The sequence below is a fragment of the Saimiri boliviensis genome, chromosome 5 (genome assembly GCF_048565385.1).
Source record: "Saimiri boliviensis isolate mSaiBol1 chromosome 5, mSaiBol1.pri, whole genome shotgun sequence".
NCBI classification, from domain to species: Eukaryota; Metazoa; Chordata; class Mammalia; order Primates; family Cebidae; genus Saimiri; species Saimiri boliviensis.
This window is the reverse complement of record NC_133453.1, coordinates 144,688,039-144,708,647: the sequence shown is the minus strand read 5'-3', so window position 1 is coordinate 144,708,647 and position 20,609 is coordinate 144,688,039. Positions and strand designations below refer to the sequence as shown.

Genomic DNA, 20,609 nt, shown 5'->3' with positions numbered 1-20,609 from the left:
TGACCGACTCATTTTAGGTGTGTTCAGAGTCCTCTACTCAGTTTGGATCTGAGGGCCAAGCATTCCCAGGCATTAGTCGCCCCTTGACACCAGCAGAAGGAAGGATAGAGACTTCCTAGGCAAAGGCTACCATAGCAGTTACATTTTTTTCAAATAAAAATCTCTTTTTCACAGAGCTTCTTAATAAGCTCGTGGCAAAGCTGCTATCAATGCATCCTGCCAGTAAAGAAGAAAGGAAGAAAGGTAAACAGCCTGGGCATCCCAGGCCTTCCTGGAACCTTCCTAGGATTGGCTGATTGTTTCTCCCAGTTCTAATTAAATTGCTAGCCCCAGGGAAAGCACACAGACATCTGAACCACTTATGAATTCAGAATCACAACTGAAATACCTCCGTTTAAATTCATCTAGCTTTAATGCAAACCGAATCAATTAGCTGTCAGTCTGACTAATATTTACTCTGCCCACTCATTACAACTAAATATTTGGTGAAATTAGCTGTTTTATGTAAGTATTTAGTGTTATCTTTTATTGCAGTGCATCGGAACATTTTCCTACATTGGCAAAGCATTTTTGTGATACCTTAACATCTGGAGAGTTGTGTAATTAATATTATTAACAAAAGGAAAAGATGATTTAATATTATTCAGAGACTTCGGAATGTGAGGCCACCACTGTGTTCAAATGACCAAACTGGAAATGAATGTTATGGGCTTATCTGGATAAAGTTCAATCAAATGCAGATGGTATTCTATGTTAATTAGCTCCAGTCCCCGTTGCATAAAAGTGCTTTGATAAGTGATGGAATTTCCAATCCACCCCGTGTCACATCAATGCTGATAGAATATACATTGTTAAAGCAAAACAAAACTCAAGTTGGGGGTCAACAGCAGGACTTTCTTTGTCAAGCACGTGTGTGTGCTTACTAGGAAGATACTAGGTACTAGGAAGATACTTACTAGGTACTAGAAGATACTAGGTACTAAAAGATACTTACTAGGTACCTTCTTTGCACTGATCCTATACCAGAATTGTACACTCATTTTCCTTGCATTCTTTTTTTTTTTTTTTTTTTTTTGAGACAGAGTTTCGCTCTTGTTACCCAGGCTGGAGTGCAATGGCACGATCTCGGCTCACCGCAACCTCCGCCTCCTGGGTTCAGGCAATTCTCCTGCCTCAGCCTCCTGAGTAGCTGGGATTACAGGCACGCGCCACCATGCCCAGCTAATTCTTTGTATTTTTAGTAGAGACGGGGTTTCACTATGTTGACCGGGATGGTCTCGATCTCTTGACCTCGTGATCCACCCGCCTCGGCCTCCCAAAGTGCTGGGATTACAGGCTTGAGCCACCGCGCCCGGCCTTTTCCTTGCATTCTTAATTACCTTTACTTGATTTTGTTTTTTAAGCATCTTTGAAAAGGGCCATTTTGCTCAAATTGCTTTGTTACTCAGCCCTATCCTTGGAGGAACAGCCTGAGTGTTCTCAGTGTACAGTTATCGCTTGCTGGGTTTTTCCAAGGGCTGTCATTTAAGCAAACTGAAAGCATTTGTTTTTAACTTGTTCTTTTGCCAAAAGTCTGGAGAAGGGTGGATATTACAGAAGCATCAGCCAATCACTGAAAGGGCTCACAGATTTTTTAAAAGTTACTTGTTCTGACTATGTTCCAAGCTGGCTTATAGTTCGTCGTTGCTGCCTGTCTTCCAGACCTTACATTTTAGCGTGATGACTTGGGTTCAGCCCTTTCCTTCCCTACAGATCTCAGCCAGATTGGTGATGGAAATGGAAGGAAAAAGATGTTCGGAGGGAGCTTTGGTGGCTCCTTCCAGGGCCGTAGGAGGCTTCGGTTTGATGCTTCATTTCAGTGCTTTAAAGCTCAGAAGTTGCAACGTGACTGCAAGGACCAGAGAAGGCACTCTGTTTTGTAGGATGGGACTTTGCCCCCAGAGTTTAATCAAAGCTCAGGTTTCCTTCCAGCAGTGATGCAATGTTGAAGCAGATCTTTCCATTAACTACAGATGGAATTTTATCTGACAGTTTTGTGTGCTAGAGCAATTCAAAGTGCAAACAAACAGAAAGTCCCTGACAAGAGCACACAGACAGTAAGCGACCACATTGGTCTCAGGGGTTGATGAACTGGCTGAGGGCGGGGCCAGGCAGCGGCCCAGGGCCCAGCGGATTTGCCCAGGTGCGGACGGTGGGCTGCTCCCCCATGAGGGTGACCAAATGACAGTGACAAGCTGGCTGTTCACATTTTTAGCACCACCCAGCTGGTTTTAGTGGCATGGCTACTAGGAATTGGTAAAAAGTCTGAATTTGGCTGGGTGAGGTGGCTCACCGCACTTTGGGAGGCCGAGGTGGGTGGATCACCTGAGGTCAGGAGATCAAGCCCAGACTGGCCAACATGGCGAAACCCCATCTCTACTAAAAGTACAAAAATTAGCTGAGTGTAGTGGTAGGCGCCCGTAATCCCAGCTACTCGGGAGGCTGAGGCAGAAGAATTGCTTGAACCCGACAGGAGTTGGAGGTTGCAGTGAGCCAAGATCATGCCACTGCACTCCAGCCTGGGTGACAAGAGCGAGACTCCATCTCAAAAAAAAAAAAAAAAAAAAAAAAGTTTGAATTTGTAAATAAACTTTAAAAGACAGCGTTTTATTCTTTCACCTGCATGTTCAGACCTTCCACTTAGATGTCTCAAAGACAACTCAAAGTCAGCATGTCCCAAACCGAGCTCACTCTCTCTGGCCCTAGTCTGTCTCAGAGGAAAGCACCCATTCGTATTCCACGCAGAAGCGGCAGCCTCTCCTTCTCCCTTACACTTGCTTCACCTCCTGTACAGCCTGGTCCTGTCACGCCCTGCGTCTCCTGCCCTAGGCCCGGTTCCTGTCACTTCACACCTGCACTGCACTGCCCTCCTTGCAGCCTCATGTGGGCATCCTTGCCCCCTCCAGGCACCTCCCATGCTCCTGAGGGATCCTCTGAAATACATGCCTGATGGTGCCACAAAGCTATATCCCCACTTCCCAAACCCACCTTGTCCTGGCCTCCGGTGGGCCCCTGAGTCCCAGCCACCACTGGCCTTTGAAGTCCTCCTCAGACAACTTTTGCTCTTTTTCCCTCTGCAGAGCTTTTGCACAGCCTGCACCCCACCTTCCCCCGCTGTCGCTCTCTTCTCCACCTTCCCTTCTGGGCTCCGACATCCCTGCCACCAGGAAGCCTGCTCAGAGGCTGCAGGCTTGGCCTGCTCTTCTAGCAGTCGTATGTTTGTGTTCTAGATCAGCCCAGAGGAGGGGTACACAGAGTTTTGGGAACGATGACTAGTTCAGTTTGTTTGGGATCTGTCAGGGACAGAGTCAGAGCCGGCAGGGGAATTGCAGGTGGTTCCTGAGGGGCCTGGATCGTCAGGCCTGGGAGGGCATTCAGTATTCCAGACCAGAGGAGAGGCAACGGGCAGCGACCTGGCCCTGCTCTGCGGATGCAGCGGGAGAGAGGAACTTGGAGTTCAAAGTGCACAAGCCCATCTCTTGCCAATGCCACAGGAAGTTATCGAGGGCCAAGGCTGCATATCATTTGTTTTTACTCCCCCATGAGTCCAGCAGCTCCCCATTAAACAGCAGACAATGCCTACTGAAGTATATCTCAAGTTCTCCTGATTGGGTTCACATAAGCAAGTTACATGTAACATAAGCAACTTCTTTCTATGTAAATACTTCAGAAGTAAATTCTGACCCACCTTGGCTGAATTATGGGAAAACCCTAAATACGGCTGGAATCGACAAAGCTGTGTCCTGTATTGCGGGAGCTAAAATAACAGAGGTGCTGACAGTGTGTAGAGAGGAGAAGCGTTGAGCAGCGTCGGACTCCATAGATTGTTAGTCTCTGCCGGGGCAGTTGTATCAAAGTCCCACAGGCTTGGGGGCTTCAACCACAGAAATGTATCGTCTCATAGTTAGCACGGTTGGAAGACTGAGATTATGGCCCTGGCAGGGCTGGTTTCTTCTGAGGTCTCTCGCAGGTGGCTGAATTCCTGCTGCATCCTCACGTGGTTGTCCCTCTCTGGAAGTGTCTCCGCCCTCATCTCCTCTTCTCATAGGAGGGGTTGATGGGAATCAAGATCTAAGCGTCATAGACTATTGAGTGCACAGGAGAATCGCTTGAACCCGGAGGTGGAGGTTGCAGTGAGCCAAGATCGTGCCACTGCACTCCAGCCTGGGCAACAGAGCGAGACTCCGTCTCAAAAAAAAACACAAAAAACAAAAAGCAAAAAACAGCCCAATGGTTATGACCTCATTTTAATGTAATTACCTCTTTAGAGCCCTTATCTACCATTACAATCACATTCTGAGCTACCAGGGGTTAAGAGCTCAGCCTAAGAATTTATGGGTTCACAGGTCAGCCCCTTACAATAGGTGAAGCTAGGCTCTGGCTGCCTGTTTTGTCAGTGAGCGGAGGTGGGTGCCAGGCAGTAGGAAGAGGGCACCTTCTGTCCCCTTTCAGCAAAATAAGAACTAACTTATAAATGAATAGCTTTACTTTCCCAAAGAGCTTTCACATGCACTGTCCCGTGAGTGAAAGGAGTGAGCTTTCAGTCCCCAACTGCCCAGGCCATCAGCAGAGTGAGGACTTCCCTCTCTCACGACTGTAAGCACGGGTCTTCTAGCACCCATAGTTCAACTTTGATGGAAAGAATTCAAGAAATAGTGGCTAGGCGCAGTGGCTTATGCCTGTAATCCCAGCACTTTGGGAGACCGAGGCGGGTGGATCACAAGGTTAGGAGTTCAAGACCAGCCTGGCCAATATGGTGAAACCCCATCTCTACTAAAAATACAAAAATTAGTCTGATGTGGTGATGGGTGCCTATAGTCCCAGCTACTCTGGAGGCTGAGGCAGGAGAATTGCTTGGACCCAGGAGGTGGAGGTTGCAGTGAGCCGAGATCTCCAGCCTGGGCAACAGAGTGAGACTCCATCTCAAAAAAAAAAAAAAAAAAAAGATAAAGAAAAGAAAAGAAAAAAAGGAAAAAGAAATGGTCTCTACCCTGTTACAGTTATGGTTGCAGGTGAAGAAGTAGGGAAGGAGCTGGGCTGGCAGCTGCCTGGATGGCACGGGAGGTGCGGGGGGGGTGGCCTTCTAGGCTGAGTTAGAATGTCTTTTATTCTTCTGTTCCTCCTCCCCCTCCTCTACTGCCCAGGACTACTCACCGGTTCCTGCTGTGTGGTTGCCATGGCAGCCTGGCATTCCCCGGCCCCACCCCAGGGTGAGCCTGTGCTGTGCCACAGGTGGGCCTGGGCATCTCACTGTGATGGCTCTCACTTGTGGCTATGGTCCCCTTCCCCTCCCAGAAGATGACAGCCCTAATACCAATCCCTCACTCAGGGAAAACTTTGATCTGCTTTCTGCCTCTGTCGGTCTAGCTTGGGTTCAGTGGTTTTTAGCCATTTGTGGGGATCACAGGCCCCTTTGAAACGCTGATGAAAGTTGTGGGCCCTCTCGCTCTCCAGAGGAAAAAGAAACCATGCTCATGCTGGCACCATTTTGCATACGGTTCTAGGGTTCCTAGGGAGCCTCGCCTTCTGCTCCTTGAGGGACTGCGGGATCCAGGGCAAGAGGGCCCCAGCGTGGTGTGTTAATCCTTGACTGTTTGTGAGAGGAGGGCCATGTTGCACACCACACAGTGACGGGCACTTGCCAGGGAGTGGGAAGTTTCTTTGTTTAAATTCACGACTCAGCCTTCTCACTCAGCTCTTTGGTTGGTTGGATGTTGGCCCAGGAAGGTCCTCAGAGCAGTCAGAATTGATGGGAACCAAGATCTAAGCATCCTAGACTATTGAGTGCAGAAGCTCTCAGAGAGGGACCGGTCCCAGCCCCCCACTTTACAGTTTGCAGGTGCAGGCCCAGGCAGGGTGCCTGCCTCCCACACAGAGAGAGTAACAGGTTTATTTTCTTCGGTGCTCTGATGGTTCTGTCCTGGAGGAGGCTTTAGAGTTTGGTGGCTCCTGAGTGCTGAGGTCTGGCCTCTGACTCCTCCCCTGGTGCATCCTGGTGGCTTGCAGTCCCCTTGCTCTTTCAAAGTTACAGAATAAAGTAGCCTTCTCTTTGATGAAGCCAAGGAGAAAAGAGAAAGGAAAGAGCTGGCCAAGCTGTCTTCCTTTGGGCTACAACTCTGCAGAACCTGTGTGAACCTAGCGCCCACAGCCCCTCGGGTGGGTATTTAAGGAAGCTCAGTGGCTGGTTCCCTTGATGCTGTGTGGGACCCCTGTGGGAGGGTCTCTGTGTATGTCCTTTGTGGTCTTCACTCCATCTAAGAGCGAAGACCCTGAAGTCCCTCTTGTAGGACTCTCCAGCTCCCAAGAACTTCTGGGGGTCTTCCTGAGCCACACCTGGGCCCCTCTGAACAGGCGAGGGCTTGAAGTTAGGGCAGAGGGACTTGGTGGCTTTGGGGGGAAGGGCAAGTAGGAGGGATTTCATGCTCTCTTTGGTGATGCCAGCTCATGAGTGAAAGTTTCAAAACACCTGCCCCTGTCGCTTGTCACACCCAGGACTGATGTATCAGCAAGCTTCTGGACCACAGGGAAGGAGAGGTGGCCAAGGCTGCCCATAGCTGCTCACTGAAAGGACGCATAGACAATGATGACAACTCAGTGGCACGGACAGTCTGTGACATCGCAGGCCATTTACTGCAACCTGGGCAGGGCCCCCTCCTGGGTCTCTGCTTGTTTATGTTCCCCTTTAGGAACATCCTTAGTTTTTACCTCGTCTTATCAACAGAGGGACAGTCAACGGATGCCTCTTTGGAATTTGACTTCTCAGGAAGAAAGCTGGTGGAGGCACTCACTGCAGAAGAAGGTGTTGCTGTGCACTTGTCTTGAGAAGATGATGAAGTCCTCTTCGTGATTAGAACTCCCCGCCCCGGAGCGTCACTTGTCTATAAGTATCCTGCATGTTTAGCAGGAAACGTACATTTGGAAAATAGATAAAAGGAAAAAAGATCAGAGTGAAGTTGTCTTCAAAATGAGACTTTAAAGAAATCAAGACGCTTGATACAGATTTGCAGAGAAAGATGACCTGTTTGGGCCAGAAGTGGGATTTGGCAAACCTCGCCTTCGCCCCAAATCACTTACAGTTGATCTTCCACAAAAAATCAACAGATGTCATCTAGCAGTCCTTAAGACCTAATCACATTTTCATTCTTGTTTCTTTTCTTTTTTTGAGGCAGTTTCTCACTCTGTCACCCAGGCCGGAGTGCAGTGGTACAGTCTCTGCTCACTGCAACCTGTGAGGGTTGCTTCCATTTGACGGGAGAGCTGGAGTTTCACTCACTTGGTTTGGGGCTGATGGCCTACCACTGACCTCCACAGAGTGTCCACGTGGTTCCTGGTTCCACCCTGAGGGGGCATTGAAGGCAGAGGCTTTGCATCCCAGCTAGGGAGGGGAGGGGAAGGCACTTTGGTCCTGGCTGGAGACCAGGTATGTTCACGCCGATCTTCCCAGCACCTAGCGCCTGGCACACAGGAAGACTCTGCACTATTGCTGAGTGAGCAACAGAATAAGTGACCCCAGGATGCCTGCTCTCCAGAGACATCGAGAAAAGTGAACGTGGAAAATGGCTTCCTGTTCGTGACTGGTAGGAAGTGGGATCTGAGATCCCGTGTGCTGTCCTGGAGCTGGGTGAGAAGCAGGGGAGCGACGAGCTCAGAGGAAGGGACAGAGTGGCTGCTGGCCGAATCAGCCTCTGTGACCACGCTGTCTGCCTGCATCCCACCTCCACAGAGAAGCCCCCGTGCCTGGTCAGTCGTCTGTTGTACAGGATTCAGTTCCATTGGCCTGACAGCACCTCACTCGCCATCAGAGCCTTTCAGTGAGCACGTCTGTTAGCAGAGAGAGGGCTGCCCCTGGAACCACGCCAGAGAGAGAGTCTCCCAAACTGTCCTGCGGACCCTGCGCTATCATGGACCCCCTCAGAACTGTGTGCCAGTGTTGTGGGGTTTTGCCCAGAGCCCAGGAAGGGCCAGGGACCGCAATGCCCAGGCTCTTCCACCCTGCTGAGGAACACTCTTGTGACTGCTGGCTCCACGCTTTCCCACGTCTCCCAGCTGATTAGCGGGCCGTCGTCCACTTGGGATTGGAAGGGCAGAGGGTGCCTCCTCCTCTGACTAGAAGAGTGGCCTGGTGGGCACAGAGTCGGAAGGCACCGGATGTTGTTAGAATGGGAAGTGAGTCCAGGGCCCCTTAGCACAAACAGTGCTTAGCCTGGCAGGAGGGGTGGAACGTTCCCGTGAGCTTTGGGCTGCGCAGGAGCTATGTACCACTGTATTTTATAATAGGGTGCTTAACAGATTTTGAAATATTGTTTGCGGCATCTTACACCAGGTAAAAGCTTTCTAGTTCAGGCAGTAATATATGGGAACATTGCAAAATGCCATCAGCAGGTGTTAGGAGCAAAATATCTCATTTTGTAGTTTTATTTTCTGGGGAAGTATCTATCAGCGGCCATTATAAATTATCTAGGACTTGGTGCTGAGGATTTTTTAAGTGTCTAACCTGAAATTGATTTTGAGCCCTTTGCGGTGTTGCTAAGGTGCCTGGTCTGCTGGTGTTTTATAGATGAATCACATTGGGGGTGGGACAGGCTGGGTGCCTCTCTCCCGGCATTCTGCCCTGTACACCAGGGATGCCTCGGAGATCAACCCCAGCCCTAAACGTGAGCTGTGTATGCAGGCGCTCAGCTCTCCTCGCTCAGGACAGTGTGGGGAGGCCGAGGCTCAGGGAGGAGGGAGGGAAACCACCCCTTTGCCTTTCATCCCTTCACTCCCTGCCCACTCAGCCTCAGGCAGCTCTCTTCTAACCTCCAGCACGACCCTGGGTCGCCAGCCTTGGGTCACCTTGAGCCCCTCCCCCTCATCTTCTATCTTCCCCTTCCCCTAGCTGCCTCCTCCGGGAAGCCTGCCCTGTTTGGAGCTCACATCATACTCTGCTTGGTGGGATCCCCTGACTGTAGTGCAGACTCCTCCAGAGCAGGGCCTCGGTGCCCATCCTTATCCTGCCCGTCTCAGGCCCCAGAGCCAGGCTGAACCCCAGCTTTGAGCATTACTCAGGCAGGTGGAGCTGCCATGGCAAGACCAAAGAAAACATTCTCACTCAGGGCCCTATGAAGTCTCAACCCCAAGATCCTTTTAAAATGAAAAAGCATTTCCAGCTTGTAAAGAATGTGTACACAGGATGATAAGAGCAGGTGTGATCCAGGCACTGGTCTGAGGGCTTGATATGTGTTGGTGTTCGTATATTAACCCTGTGGCGACCCATGACTGTCCCCATTGTGTGGGTGGAGGCCACGAATGTCCACTGCTGGCTCTAAGTCACACAGCTGGTGAGCGCGAGGCTGGGTTTTAGTGCAGATGGCCCGGTGCCTGGATCCTCGCTCTTAAGTATCAGTGGTACAGCCTTGTGAACTCTTTTCCTTGATCATGAGAGTAGATTGTGCTGACTAAAAGGCGTTTATGAAATTCTGAAAGTAATTAAAAAATTTTAAATTTGCAGTAACATCATCACCCAGGAACTGATGTTACTATTATTTGCTCGATTCCTTTCTAGATTTTTTTCTCTGCGCAAGTTTTGATACCATGTTGCTGGTGGCTGCCAAATATTCCAGCATATGGCTTACCGTATTTACCTCTGTCCTTACTGTAAAGCAAATTCCAATACCAATTTGACCACTTTCTTTACTCATTGCTTTCCCACGTATGTGTTTCCGTCTTCTTCAGGACAAAGGTCACCTGAGAATTTATTGGCAGCTTCACAAGGCTGGCTTCCTTCCTTTCCTCTCTCCCCCACTCCCTTCTTCTCTTTCTGTCTCTCTCACTTTTTTTTTTTTTTTTTGACAGGGTCTTGCTGTGTTGCCCAGACTGGAGTGCAGTGGCACAATCATGGCTCACTGCAGCCTTGACTTCCCAGGCTCAAGCAATCCTTCCACCTCAGCCTCCTGAGTAGCTGGGACTACAGGCCTGCACCACCATGCCCAGCTAGTTTTTGTATTTTTTTTTTCTAGAGATGGGGTTTTGCCGTGTTGCCCAGGCTGGTCTCGAACTCCTGGGGTCAAGCAATCTTCCTGCCTCGGCCTCCCAAGGTGCCAGGATTAAAGGCGTGAGCACTTTCTTTCCGTACAGTGACTTCAAAATCGATCAGAGTGGTGTTATTTCTTCCTCTGTATACGCAAACAAGTTCTCATCTTTCAGATGTGGTCACTTTGAACTGAAAATGTCCCCAGGAACTTACCATCTCAAATATCTACTATGACAGAGATATTCATGCACAAGGAATCCTGTAGCACCTGCAAAGGGGCTACATAACATCGGGAAATCGTTTTTAATATAAACAGTGGTTGCATTTCTTCTGGTAGGTGAAATGGCTCCAGCAACAAGAAGTGAAACGAAGGGTGAAGAGACAGGTGCGAAGTGACACGCAGGCCTTTTATTTCAACGACCCCATTTGGTCCAACATGTGGTACCTGGTGAGTAGGACAGGACCTCTCTCCACCCCGGGACGCTTGCACTACCAGGTCTCTGAAATGGGTTAATTTCTTCCAGTGAAACTAAATTTGAACGACTCCAGACAGACACACTTGACCGTGAGGGTGTAAAGTCCTGACTTCAAGGCTGTGCAGCATCAGGTTTCTTGTAGATTTTTTCGGAAATGATGTGCACATCTGGGGGTGGGGGCTTTTCGAGAAGGGAAGTGATTTGACACAGGCTGTGTGACTAAATGGCAAAGCGCAGCCCCTGGACAGAGCCCCTGCTGGGAGTCGATGCCCTGGAAAATGACAGATTGACAGATGGCAGGTGCAGAAAAAGCAAGAGAGCCCTCCACATGATTCTGGAGCTGAGTGCAAAAGAGGAGCTCTGCTCTCCAAGGCAGGGATAGGCATTCCTTCCTTATTTACTGGCGAGCCTAAGCGGCTCCCCTCGGGGGTGCACCGTGTGGCCATTCTGCATCTGGAATGTCCATGTCAGGGGGACTTGGTGTCTTCTGTGCTTACAGCATTGTGGCGACAAGAACAGTCGCTGCCGGTCGGAAATGAACGTCCAGGCAGCGTGGAAGAGGGGCTACACAGGAAAGAACGTGGTGGTCACCATCCTCGATGATGGCATAGAGAGGAATCACCCTGACCTGGCCCCAAATTATGTAAGTCACTCCTCCGAACTGACATGCAAATATATTCAACTGTGCTAGTCATTAAATAAATGCAAGTTTACAAACAGTAAGGTCCCATTCTCCCCCAACCCCCATTAAGGTGGGCAGTAAAGAAAACTACGCTGGAGAGAATTAGGAAAATAAATATTCTAATACCTGCTACCGTCCTGGTGCCAGGGACAAGGGTTTTGCAGGGGGATTCATCCACATGCTTGCAGAGTCACATATACCTTTAGGAATGGAGCCTAAAGAATGAAGAAACGCATGCAGGGTCATCATCAGCATGCAGATACTAGCAACGCGAACAGTGACAGGGCGAAAGCCTGGGCTCTAGGCCCAGTGTGCCTGGGTTCCTATCCTGGGTCTGCAAATGATTACATCTGAGATTTTGAGTAAGTTATTTAACTTCCCTGTGCCTCAGAGTCACCATCTATAAAATGGGTTCATAAGAGGACTTCTCGTTCATAGAGTTATTGTAAGGACTCAGTTCATAAATCTAAGGAAGCAAGCTTGACATATAGTGAATATGATAGATGCATGAAATACACTAAGGGACCTGGATGCCTACCAGTGATTAAGTCAACCATACTGTATCCATCTGACAGATCATTATGCAGCCCTTAGAAATGACTTTTGCAGACTATGTCAACAACACTGGAAAGCTTTTATCATATATTTTCAAAGGAGGATACAAAGTTATATGAATACCATTATTACAGTAATATAAACAAGAGCAGGGATACCCATTGAAAATATAAAATTAAGGAAATCCTGATACACGTGGCAACATGGATAAACCTTGGACATTATGTGAAGTGAAGCAAGCCAATCACAAAAGGACAAAGACTGCATGATTCCACTTACACAAGTCACTTAGAGTAGCCAAAAATCATAGACAAAATAGTGGAATGGGGGTTGCCAGGCCCTGGGAGAGAGGAATGGGGAGTTAGTGTTGAGTGGGTGTGGAGTTTCGCAGCTTGAAAGAGTTCTGGAGGTGGGTGGTGGCGATGGTCGCCCAGCGCTGTGAATGCGCTTAGTGCCACTCAGCTGCACACTCGAGAATGGTTAAGATGCTGTATTTTCTGTCCTGTATATTTGACCACGATAAAAACATATACGAGATGCTAGCTATAGTAACAGAGGAACCCAGCATGTGGTTCTCTGTTTACCTGTGGAATGTAAAATCCATTTAAAACAGAGCTGGCCAGGTGAGGTGGCTCACGCCTATAATCCCAGCACTTTGGGAGGCTGAGGCGGGCGGGTCACGAGGTCAGAAGTTCGAGACCAGCCTGGCCAACACAGTGAAACCCCGTCTCTACTAAAAATACAAAAAAAGTAGCCGGGTGTGGTGGTGTGCCCCTGTAATCCCAGCTACTCAGGAGGCTGAGGCAGGAGAATTGCCGGAACCTGGGAGGCAGAGGTTGCAGTAAGCTGGGATCGCACTATCGTACGCCAGCCCAGGCCACAGTGTGAGACTTCGTCTCAAAAATAAATAAATAAATAAATAAAAATAAAACAGAGCTGTCATATGCCTCGCCATTTCTCCTCACTCACCAAGATTCCATTTCTTAGGATTCCTACGCCAGCTACGATGTCAACGGTAATGATTATGACCCATCTCCACGATACGATGCCAGCAATGAAAATAAGTACGTCACCTCACCTCCTCTCCCCGGCTTCCCTTCCCCTTCCTGCAGAGTCACTTTGAATGTGTATGTGAGGGAGCTGGAGAGGCGACGGCCGTGGCACATCCTCCCTGCCTGGGCGCTAAGGCAGGCTTGTCCAGGAGTCACGGCCATGCCAGGCACCGCCCTTCAGGCGTGGGCAGCTTCTATGGCGTTAGCCTGTTCCTCTGGGGCGTTGCCACTGCTGGGCCACTAGAAATAGGTGTTTGACAAACTTTGTTCCTGTTTCCAACTTCCTTGGACTATTTTAAAAGAGGAACCCTTAAGTCTAGCGGTCTCCGTGAATGACCTGCTGTGTGAAGACAGGAGTTTGGTCTATTCGAGCACAGAGGCCACGTGCCTGAGCTTTTGTGACTCTGACCTTAGGAATGAGGTGGAAGGGGCATGAGTGATGCTGGATGGACCCGGGTTCAGACCGCAGCCCTCCCACTTACTGGCTGTGTGTGTGCTGGGTGAGCTGGTTGAAACTCCATGTCTTAGTGTCTCAGAGGCTTGTCCAGGGTAATGACGTCCCCTGCCTCACAGGGTTATGGGAGGGTTCAGTGAGATGATGCATGAAGAATGCACCCAGCAGATTCTCCAGAAATGGTGGTGGGTGGTTTTGTGTCACCGCCATTTTGCAAGTGGAGGCAGTGGGGTCTGGAGAGCCCAGGTGACTTTGCAGTGTAAACGGCAGCCCTGGGGTCGGTCCTGGGAGTTCACTTGCTGTCTCTGCCTTTCCTTTCTCCATCAGCATGCCCCATGCCCTGAGCTCTTCTCATTCCTCCAAAAATATTCGGAGGAAAATAATAAAAGCTCTTTCTTCCTCCCCACCGTCACAAGATGCTTGCTGAGGGGCGTCCCCCGATTACACTCTTTCGGTTTGTGTTTGCTTTGATTCTGACATTCACACTGATGCACAGGCGGTGCTGTGCAGGGAGCCTCGGCCGCAGGAGTTCCACACATCAGGCTGCCAGGCTCCTGAGAGAGCGGCACAGTCTCGTGCGTGTCCCAAGGTGCCCTTCCTGCTGGCAGTGAGGACACCTGGGGCAAAGGAGGAATGATCCACATACCACTTGGTGACCCCTGAAGGACAGGATTCAATCCCACCCTGAGCCATCCATTGAGCTATGTGACCCTGGGAACAGCCCTGGCCTTGGGGCCCTGGCTTCCAGGGAAGGACAGATGACTCTCTTCCATGGGGCTCCTGCCTGGGGTGATTTTTAAAGGCAGCTTTAGATTTGAATGAATGATTCCCATCCTCTGTGGATGCTTCTTAAAGATGCGCTATTTCAAGCTATTTTGCCCCCCCCGGAGGAATTGACCCGATGTGGCACATCAGAGAATGGGGTCATTAGTGAGGAAAGCAATTTGTGTTTCTGGTCACTTCTTCATAGTCCCCAGCTGCTGAGTGTTGAATTTAGAGCGTTTTCCCTGGGCTCCTGCTTACATGACCTTAGAAGCACAGAAAGGGCTGCCTTGGGGTAAGCATGGTTTTGTAGGCACATGAGGGATGAGGCAGGAGGCGTCGGCACCAGCCCATTCCTTCTTTCATCCTACCGGGCAGCAGGTGTCCATGCTCCCAGCCACAGGAGACACGGGGCCGAGGTGGCATGGCGCACACCCCACAAAGCAGTGGCCTTGTGCCAACTACACGTGCTTGGAGGAAGAAGGCTGAGGACCAGCAGCCTGGCCGGCAGAGTGAAACCTTGTCTCAAAAACAAGCAAAAACTTGCAGGGCATGGTGGCTCACGCCTATAATCCCAGCACTTTGGGAGGCCCAGGCAGGCGGTTCACCTGAGGTCAGGAGTTCGAGACCAGCCTGACCAACATGGAGAAACCCCTGTCTCTACTAAAAGTACAAAATCAGCCAGGCGTGGTGGTGGGCACGTGTAATCCCAGCTACTCAGGGGGCTGAGGCACTGGGGGCAGGCACCTTACTCCAACGTGGGGGTCAGGGGAGGCGTCCAGGAAGAGATGACCGTGAGTGAGCACTTGCTACATTCACGATGCCAGCCTGACTGGGTGCTTTCTCCCAGAGTGGGGTTGGTGATGACAGCAGGTGCAGGACACGGGCTTTTTGATGCCTCTGGGCTTTGGGACCACGGGCTCTCTTGTTGCATTGTAACTGAGCCATGCACTGAATTCGCTGAAACCGGCTATGCTGCGTCCTCACTTTGCTTTCCCTTTGTTTCAGACACGGTACTCGTTGTGCGGGAGAAGTTGCCGCTTCGGCAAACAACTCGTACTGCATCGTGGGCATCGCGTACAATGCCAAAATAGGAGGTAAGGCCGGGTGCGGCAGCCTGCGAGCCGAGGGCCCTGGGCAGGGGCAGCTGGAGAGCACCCTGTCTGCTGGTCTCAGCAGCCTCCCATCCATTGGCCTTGGCCATGTCAGACCCTGGGGCCGGAAGCAGCAGTTCCATCTGTGTCCTGGCCCAGGCAGCTGGCCCACAGGGACTGGGGCCTCAAAACAGAGGAACTGCCCACTGTTTTGCCGAAAAGCCATTGCAGTTCCCATCAGAGAGGTACTCTCTCTCCTCCGGTCCTGCCGGCCTGGCCGCTGACTCCCAGAAGGCCACATTGACTCCCCTACCCACAGTCCTCCGGTGGCTCCCTGTCACCTCCCAGACAGACTCGCCGTCTTTACCTGGGACCAGAGCCTTTCCTGGGCTCTGACTCACACTCAAGCATGTTGGCCCACTTCTGCTCCTGTCCTAGCCCTCGCCAGAGGACATTTGTCATAGTGTCCCTTTGACACCTCTGGTCTCCCCAATTTATGCCTGGACTGGAACCATTCCCATCCCCACCTCTCCCTACCTCTCCACTGGCTCTGTCCACCTGTGTCCTAACGCAGCTCATGCCCACTCTGTTCTGTGAAGTGCTCACAGGGTCCAGCTGTCCCCGTCTCATTCACCAGGGAGTCAGCTTTTTTAGGTCCCTTTATGGAGCAGCACCTGCCCCTGCCCCTGCGTGAGTCTGGCCTTGCTATTTAGCTTCTCACACCGATCAGTCAAGCTGCCCTTGCTAGGAGGGGGCTCTGGAGTAAAGTGTTGAATGACTTTCTGTTCCCCACAGTAGCCCAGCTGTGTGACAGCTCAGTCACCAAGTGTTCTCAAGGCCCCTCAAGGTGCACATCACTGACCCAGGAACTGAGCAAGTGGGGGCAGCAGAGAAGAGTGGCAGAGAGCCTCTAGGGACCGAGGCCTCACCCAGGAGGCCTGTCTGCCTCTCGCTTCAAAGGTGCTTCTGCTCACTCAGGTGGCCGCAGTGGGAAGCCACCTTCCCGGGGCACTGCCGTTCCTGCCACTGAGCCTTGGTAAGGGTAGCTGCAGCCCCTTTGGCTCCACTTATGAGCAGTATCAGGCAGGGAGGTTGGGCCGGGGTTCCCCAGATCACCAGTCCTTGGAGGAATTTCTTATGTTTCGAAAAGAAGGTCCCTAGCATTTCCTTAATTAGAACTCCCTGCCTGCCTTTTGGAAATCTTGAGAGTGGCTGGGATTTTCATTTGATAGCCGAATTAACCCCAAGGGTGTGTTCTGCAGAACAAATCAGGAGACTGTCAACCGGCCTCACTCCTGTGGATAGTTCTTGTACACTGAGGTGTGTATCCCTGTAGCCTTTGATGATAGGTGCAGAGCCCTGAGACGTCTCTCCAGGAGCTGTAGAGTCGGGCCGACCTGGATGCCAATTTCATTCCCACCACTCACTGGCTGTGTCCTTGGACAACTTACATAACTTCTCTGAGCCAACGTTTCTTTACCTGTGGGGTGGAATGGCCACAAGGCAGCTGCCTCCGTGGGATTCTTAAGAGGATGCAGTTAGATACCATATGTGAAACCATTGGCTCGGGCTAAGTCTGCAGGCGATATCTGAGCTCCTCCTTCCCTCTTGTTAAGACTCCCAGTGGGAGAATAAAAACCATTTGTGTTGCTTTGAGTGTGGAGTGGACCCCACCTCTGGGGTTGCTTGAGCCTTGCTCTTCCAAGTCCCTAGACTTTGAGCATGGCATCCTCTGGGAGCTGCTAGAAATGCAGAATCCCCACCCAGACCTACTGAGTCAAGCTTGGCATTATAACAAGGGGGCAGGGGATTTGTCTACAAGTGACAGTGTGAGAAGCGCTGGTTTAGAGGACTCCCTGGGATCACACAGGTAGGTAACACCTACATCATGGATTGTGGGGAGGATCCAGTGAAAGTAACATGCATGAAGATCCTCCCAGATAAGGTGCACAGTAAATACAGCATTGTCATTAGGTAGCTCTATACTCATTGCCAAGCTCTATCCCCCCCGTTTCCCAAGTCCTGCAAGTGAAGGTGCTCCCTCCAGATTTGGGAATGTGGGGAAAGAATTTGGCATGTGTTTAAAACAAGAATAATAGCAATGCACTTCGGGTTTATAACATTTGAAGTAATATGTATATAGAAACAACAGGCCAGGCGCAGTGGCTCACATCGGTAATCCCAGCACTTTGGGAGCCTGAGGCAGGCAGATCATGAGGTCAGGAGATCGAGAGCATCCTGGCCAACATGGTGAAACCCCATCTCTACTAAAATACAAGAAAATTAGCTGGGTGTGGTGGTGCACACCTGTAGTCTCAGTTACACAGGAGGCTGAGGCAGAGGAATCGCTTGAACCCAGGAGACGAAGGTTTCAGTGAGCCAAGATCACACCACTGCACTCCAGCCTGGCGACAGAGCAAAACTGTCTCAAGAAAAACAAACAAAAAAACTCAGCAGAAATGCTAACAGTGATGGTGAACGGAAACACTCTTATTTATACATTATACAGGAAGTAGTATATTATTAATTCCAGATAGACTAGGATGAGTTAAGATATGCATTATAGCCTCTTGAGTGACAATTCAAAATAAACATATGAAAAGGAAGAGCTCTATGATCAGCTCCAGGGACATCCAGAGACATTCCCTGTTGTGTGCCAGCACACTCAGAGGGAGGCTGTGTTAGGGCACCCCATCCAGAGGTGGGCTAGGAGGGAGAACCAGGAGGAAGTGGGTGGCTGCCTGTGTGGAGAGGCTAAAGCTATGTGTAACAGCTTTGGAGCCAGTGGCTGTCACCAGATCCTTGGGTCGAGGCCAGCCTCTACCCCACACCTTCATTCCAGAGAGGATTGAGCTCCACCTCATGTCCTCAGTCTTTATGTGGTATGCTCACCCCAGCTCCACGCTGCAGACCCCACTGTCTCCCCAGCACTCCCACGGGCAGTCAAGCTAAAGCCATATTCTCATGCTCTGCCCTCATGGACTGCTTGCCCTGCCACTCCTGGGGCTCCTGTCTGCCCCTTTGACTTCCGCAGGTGGTCCTGAGCCATCTTCCTTGTCTCTCCAAAGACATGCTGAGCTCCTGGAGGCACAGAACTGTGACTGTCATCTCTTTTCTTCTCTCTGTCAGTGGCATTCCTACAATTATACATGCAGCACGTGCTCAACGATATTCGATGCATTAATTAAAAATCTCCCTGTTATAATGCATATCCTAACTTATCCCAATCTATCTGGAATTAATAAATCTAATTATAGTTTCTGTATAATGCATAAATCTAAGATAGATTGTTTCCATCCAACATCACTATCATCATTTGTGCTGTTGTTTTATATATTTTATTTCACGTGTTACCCACAGTGCATTGCTCTTATTCTTGTCTTAAACACGTGGTTGATTTCAACCTACTTATGGAAAGAAATATACTTACCTACATGTGTACCATTCTGCTAGTCTTCTTTACTTTTTCTAGCTCAAATTTCCATCTTTCCATTTCTCTTCAGCCTGAAGAATCTCTTTAGGTATATTTTGAGGTTCGGGTATGCTGGTGAAAAATTCTCTCAAATTTTATCTGAAAGTGGCTTCTCTTCATTTTTCTTAAAAGACATTTTGCTGAACATAGCCTTCTAACTTTTTTTTTTTGTCTTTCAACACTCTAAAGGCGTTATTCCATTGTCTCCTGGTGTCCATTGTTTTGGATGATGAGTCAATTGCTAATTGTCATCCTTATTGTTGTTCCCTTTTAAGTAATGTGATTTGTTCCTATGGCTCTTTTTATTTTTATTTTTATTAAGAGATGGGGTCTTCTTCTGTCACCTAGGTTGGAGTACAGTGGTGCAATCATAGCTCACAGCAGCCTTAAACTCCTGGCCTCAACTGATCCTCCCACCTGAGCCTCCCAAGTAGCTGGGACTACAGGTGAATGCCACCTTGTCCAGTTAATTAAAATTTTTTTGCCCTTGTAGGATGAGATATTGCTTTGTTGCCCAGGCTGGTCTCAAACTCCTGGCCTCAACTCATCCTCCCCACTGGAGCCTCCCAAAGTGCTGGGATTACAGGCATGAACCACTGTGGCTTGTCCCTATAGCTGTTTTTATAATGTTATTTTTGTTTTTCTTTTTTAATATCTGTGCTTTGCCTGTGATGATAATGTTCTTTTGTGTAGTTTTCTTCACATTAATTCTAGCTTGAATTTTCTGTGCTTCTTAGTGGGTTATGCTTTTTAAAGAAAATTTGGAAAAAATGTTGTCAGTATTTCTTCCAGTTATTTTTAGTCCCATTTTCTTTCTGCTCTCTGTGGGCACAGTCATAGCTGCTGGATTGCCTGACATACCTCACAGCTTAATGAGGCACTGCTCATTTTTTTATCCTTTTTTCTCTTCTTCAAATGGGATGATTTTTAGAACTTCAAGTTAACTAATCCTTTCTTTTGTTGTGTTCAGTCTGGTCTTTCTAAAAAAATTTCAGGCCCAGGTGCGGTGGCTCACACTTGTAATCCCAGCACTTTGGCAGGCTGAGGCAGGAGAATTGGCTTGAACCTGGGAGGCAGAGGTTGCAGTGAGTGGAGATCAGGCCGCTGTACTCCAGCCTGGGTGACAGAGCAAGACTCCATCTCAAAAAAAAAAAAAAAAAAAAAAAAAAAATTCAGATATTAACTTCACTAGTGTTATGATTTCCATTTGACTCTTTTTGACTGTTTTCAAATCCCTCCTGAGTTCCCATCTTTTCACCCATTATATCTGTCTTTTAGTTTAGACTCTTTAATATGTTTCTAAGAAATACTTTAAAGTCTTTTGCACTTAATTCCAATATCTAGGTCATTTTAGGAGTATGTTTATAGTGACTGATTTTTCTCTTTACAGTGGGTCATCTATTTGTCTTCCTTTGCATATGTCTAGTCATTTTTAATTGTATAGTAGATATTGTTACATTGTAGAGACTCTGGATTCCCCTGTCTTTGAGTACCATTAAGTTTTGTTCTAGCGTTCGGTTAAATGTGAGCTTGTGGAGATATGATTATTCTTTTTTTAGTGGTTGATGTCTTTCTGATTTGCCCATAGCCTTACAGAAAATCCTTTAGCCCCAGAATATAGTCTTTGTTACTCCTAGGCTATGACTCTTTTCTATTTCAGTGGAAAGCCTGAAATGTTTAAACCAAGTCCTCTAGCTTAGCAAGGCTCAAACTCCAAATGCACTGCCCTGGAGTGAGCAGCGGCTGAAATACCTGCTCAGCTCATTCAGCCTTTTGGCTGTTGTTTTCCTACCGCACTTCTTAGAGGGTTGCCCATGTAGAGCTCCAGGTTCAGCCAAGTGGTTGTGAGGAGCTTGTGTGTTCTCTTCTGTAGTTTTCGCCTCCCTGAGATTTCTCCTCTCAATTTCCAGCTGCTCTGACAGTCCCAGACTCTATCCCCTGACTCCTCTGGGGAATAAGATGACACTTTACTGTGTGCTTTAGTATTTGAGTTCTTTTCCTCTCTGCACCA

General features: G+C 49.2%; 1 protein-coding gene across 3 annotated transcripts in view; it reads left to right on the top strand.

Moving 5' to 3' along the window:
• PCSK6 (proprotein convertase subtilisin/kexin type 6) overlaps positions 1-20,609 on the top strand; it is a 185,254-nt gene that overhangs the window by 49,521 nt on the left and 115,124 nt on the right. For all 3 annotated transcript variants that reach the window (XM_074400110.1, XM_039479859.2, XM_074400111.1), the window contains exons 3-6: positions 10,389-10,499; positions 11,027-11,170; positions 12,752-12,828; positions 15,041-15,129. In XM_074400110.1, the coding sequence (XP_074256211.1) occupies positions 10,389-10,499; positions 11,027-11,170; positions 12,752-12,828; positions 15,041-15,129 (421 nt within the window). The remainder of the gene's footprint in view (positions 1-10,388; positions 10,500-11,026; positions 11,171-12,751; positions 12,829-15,040; positions 15,130-20,609) is intronic.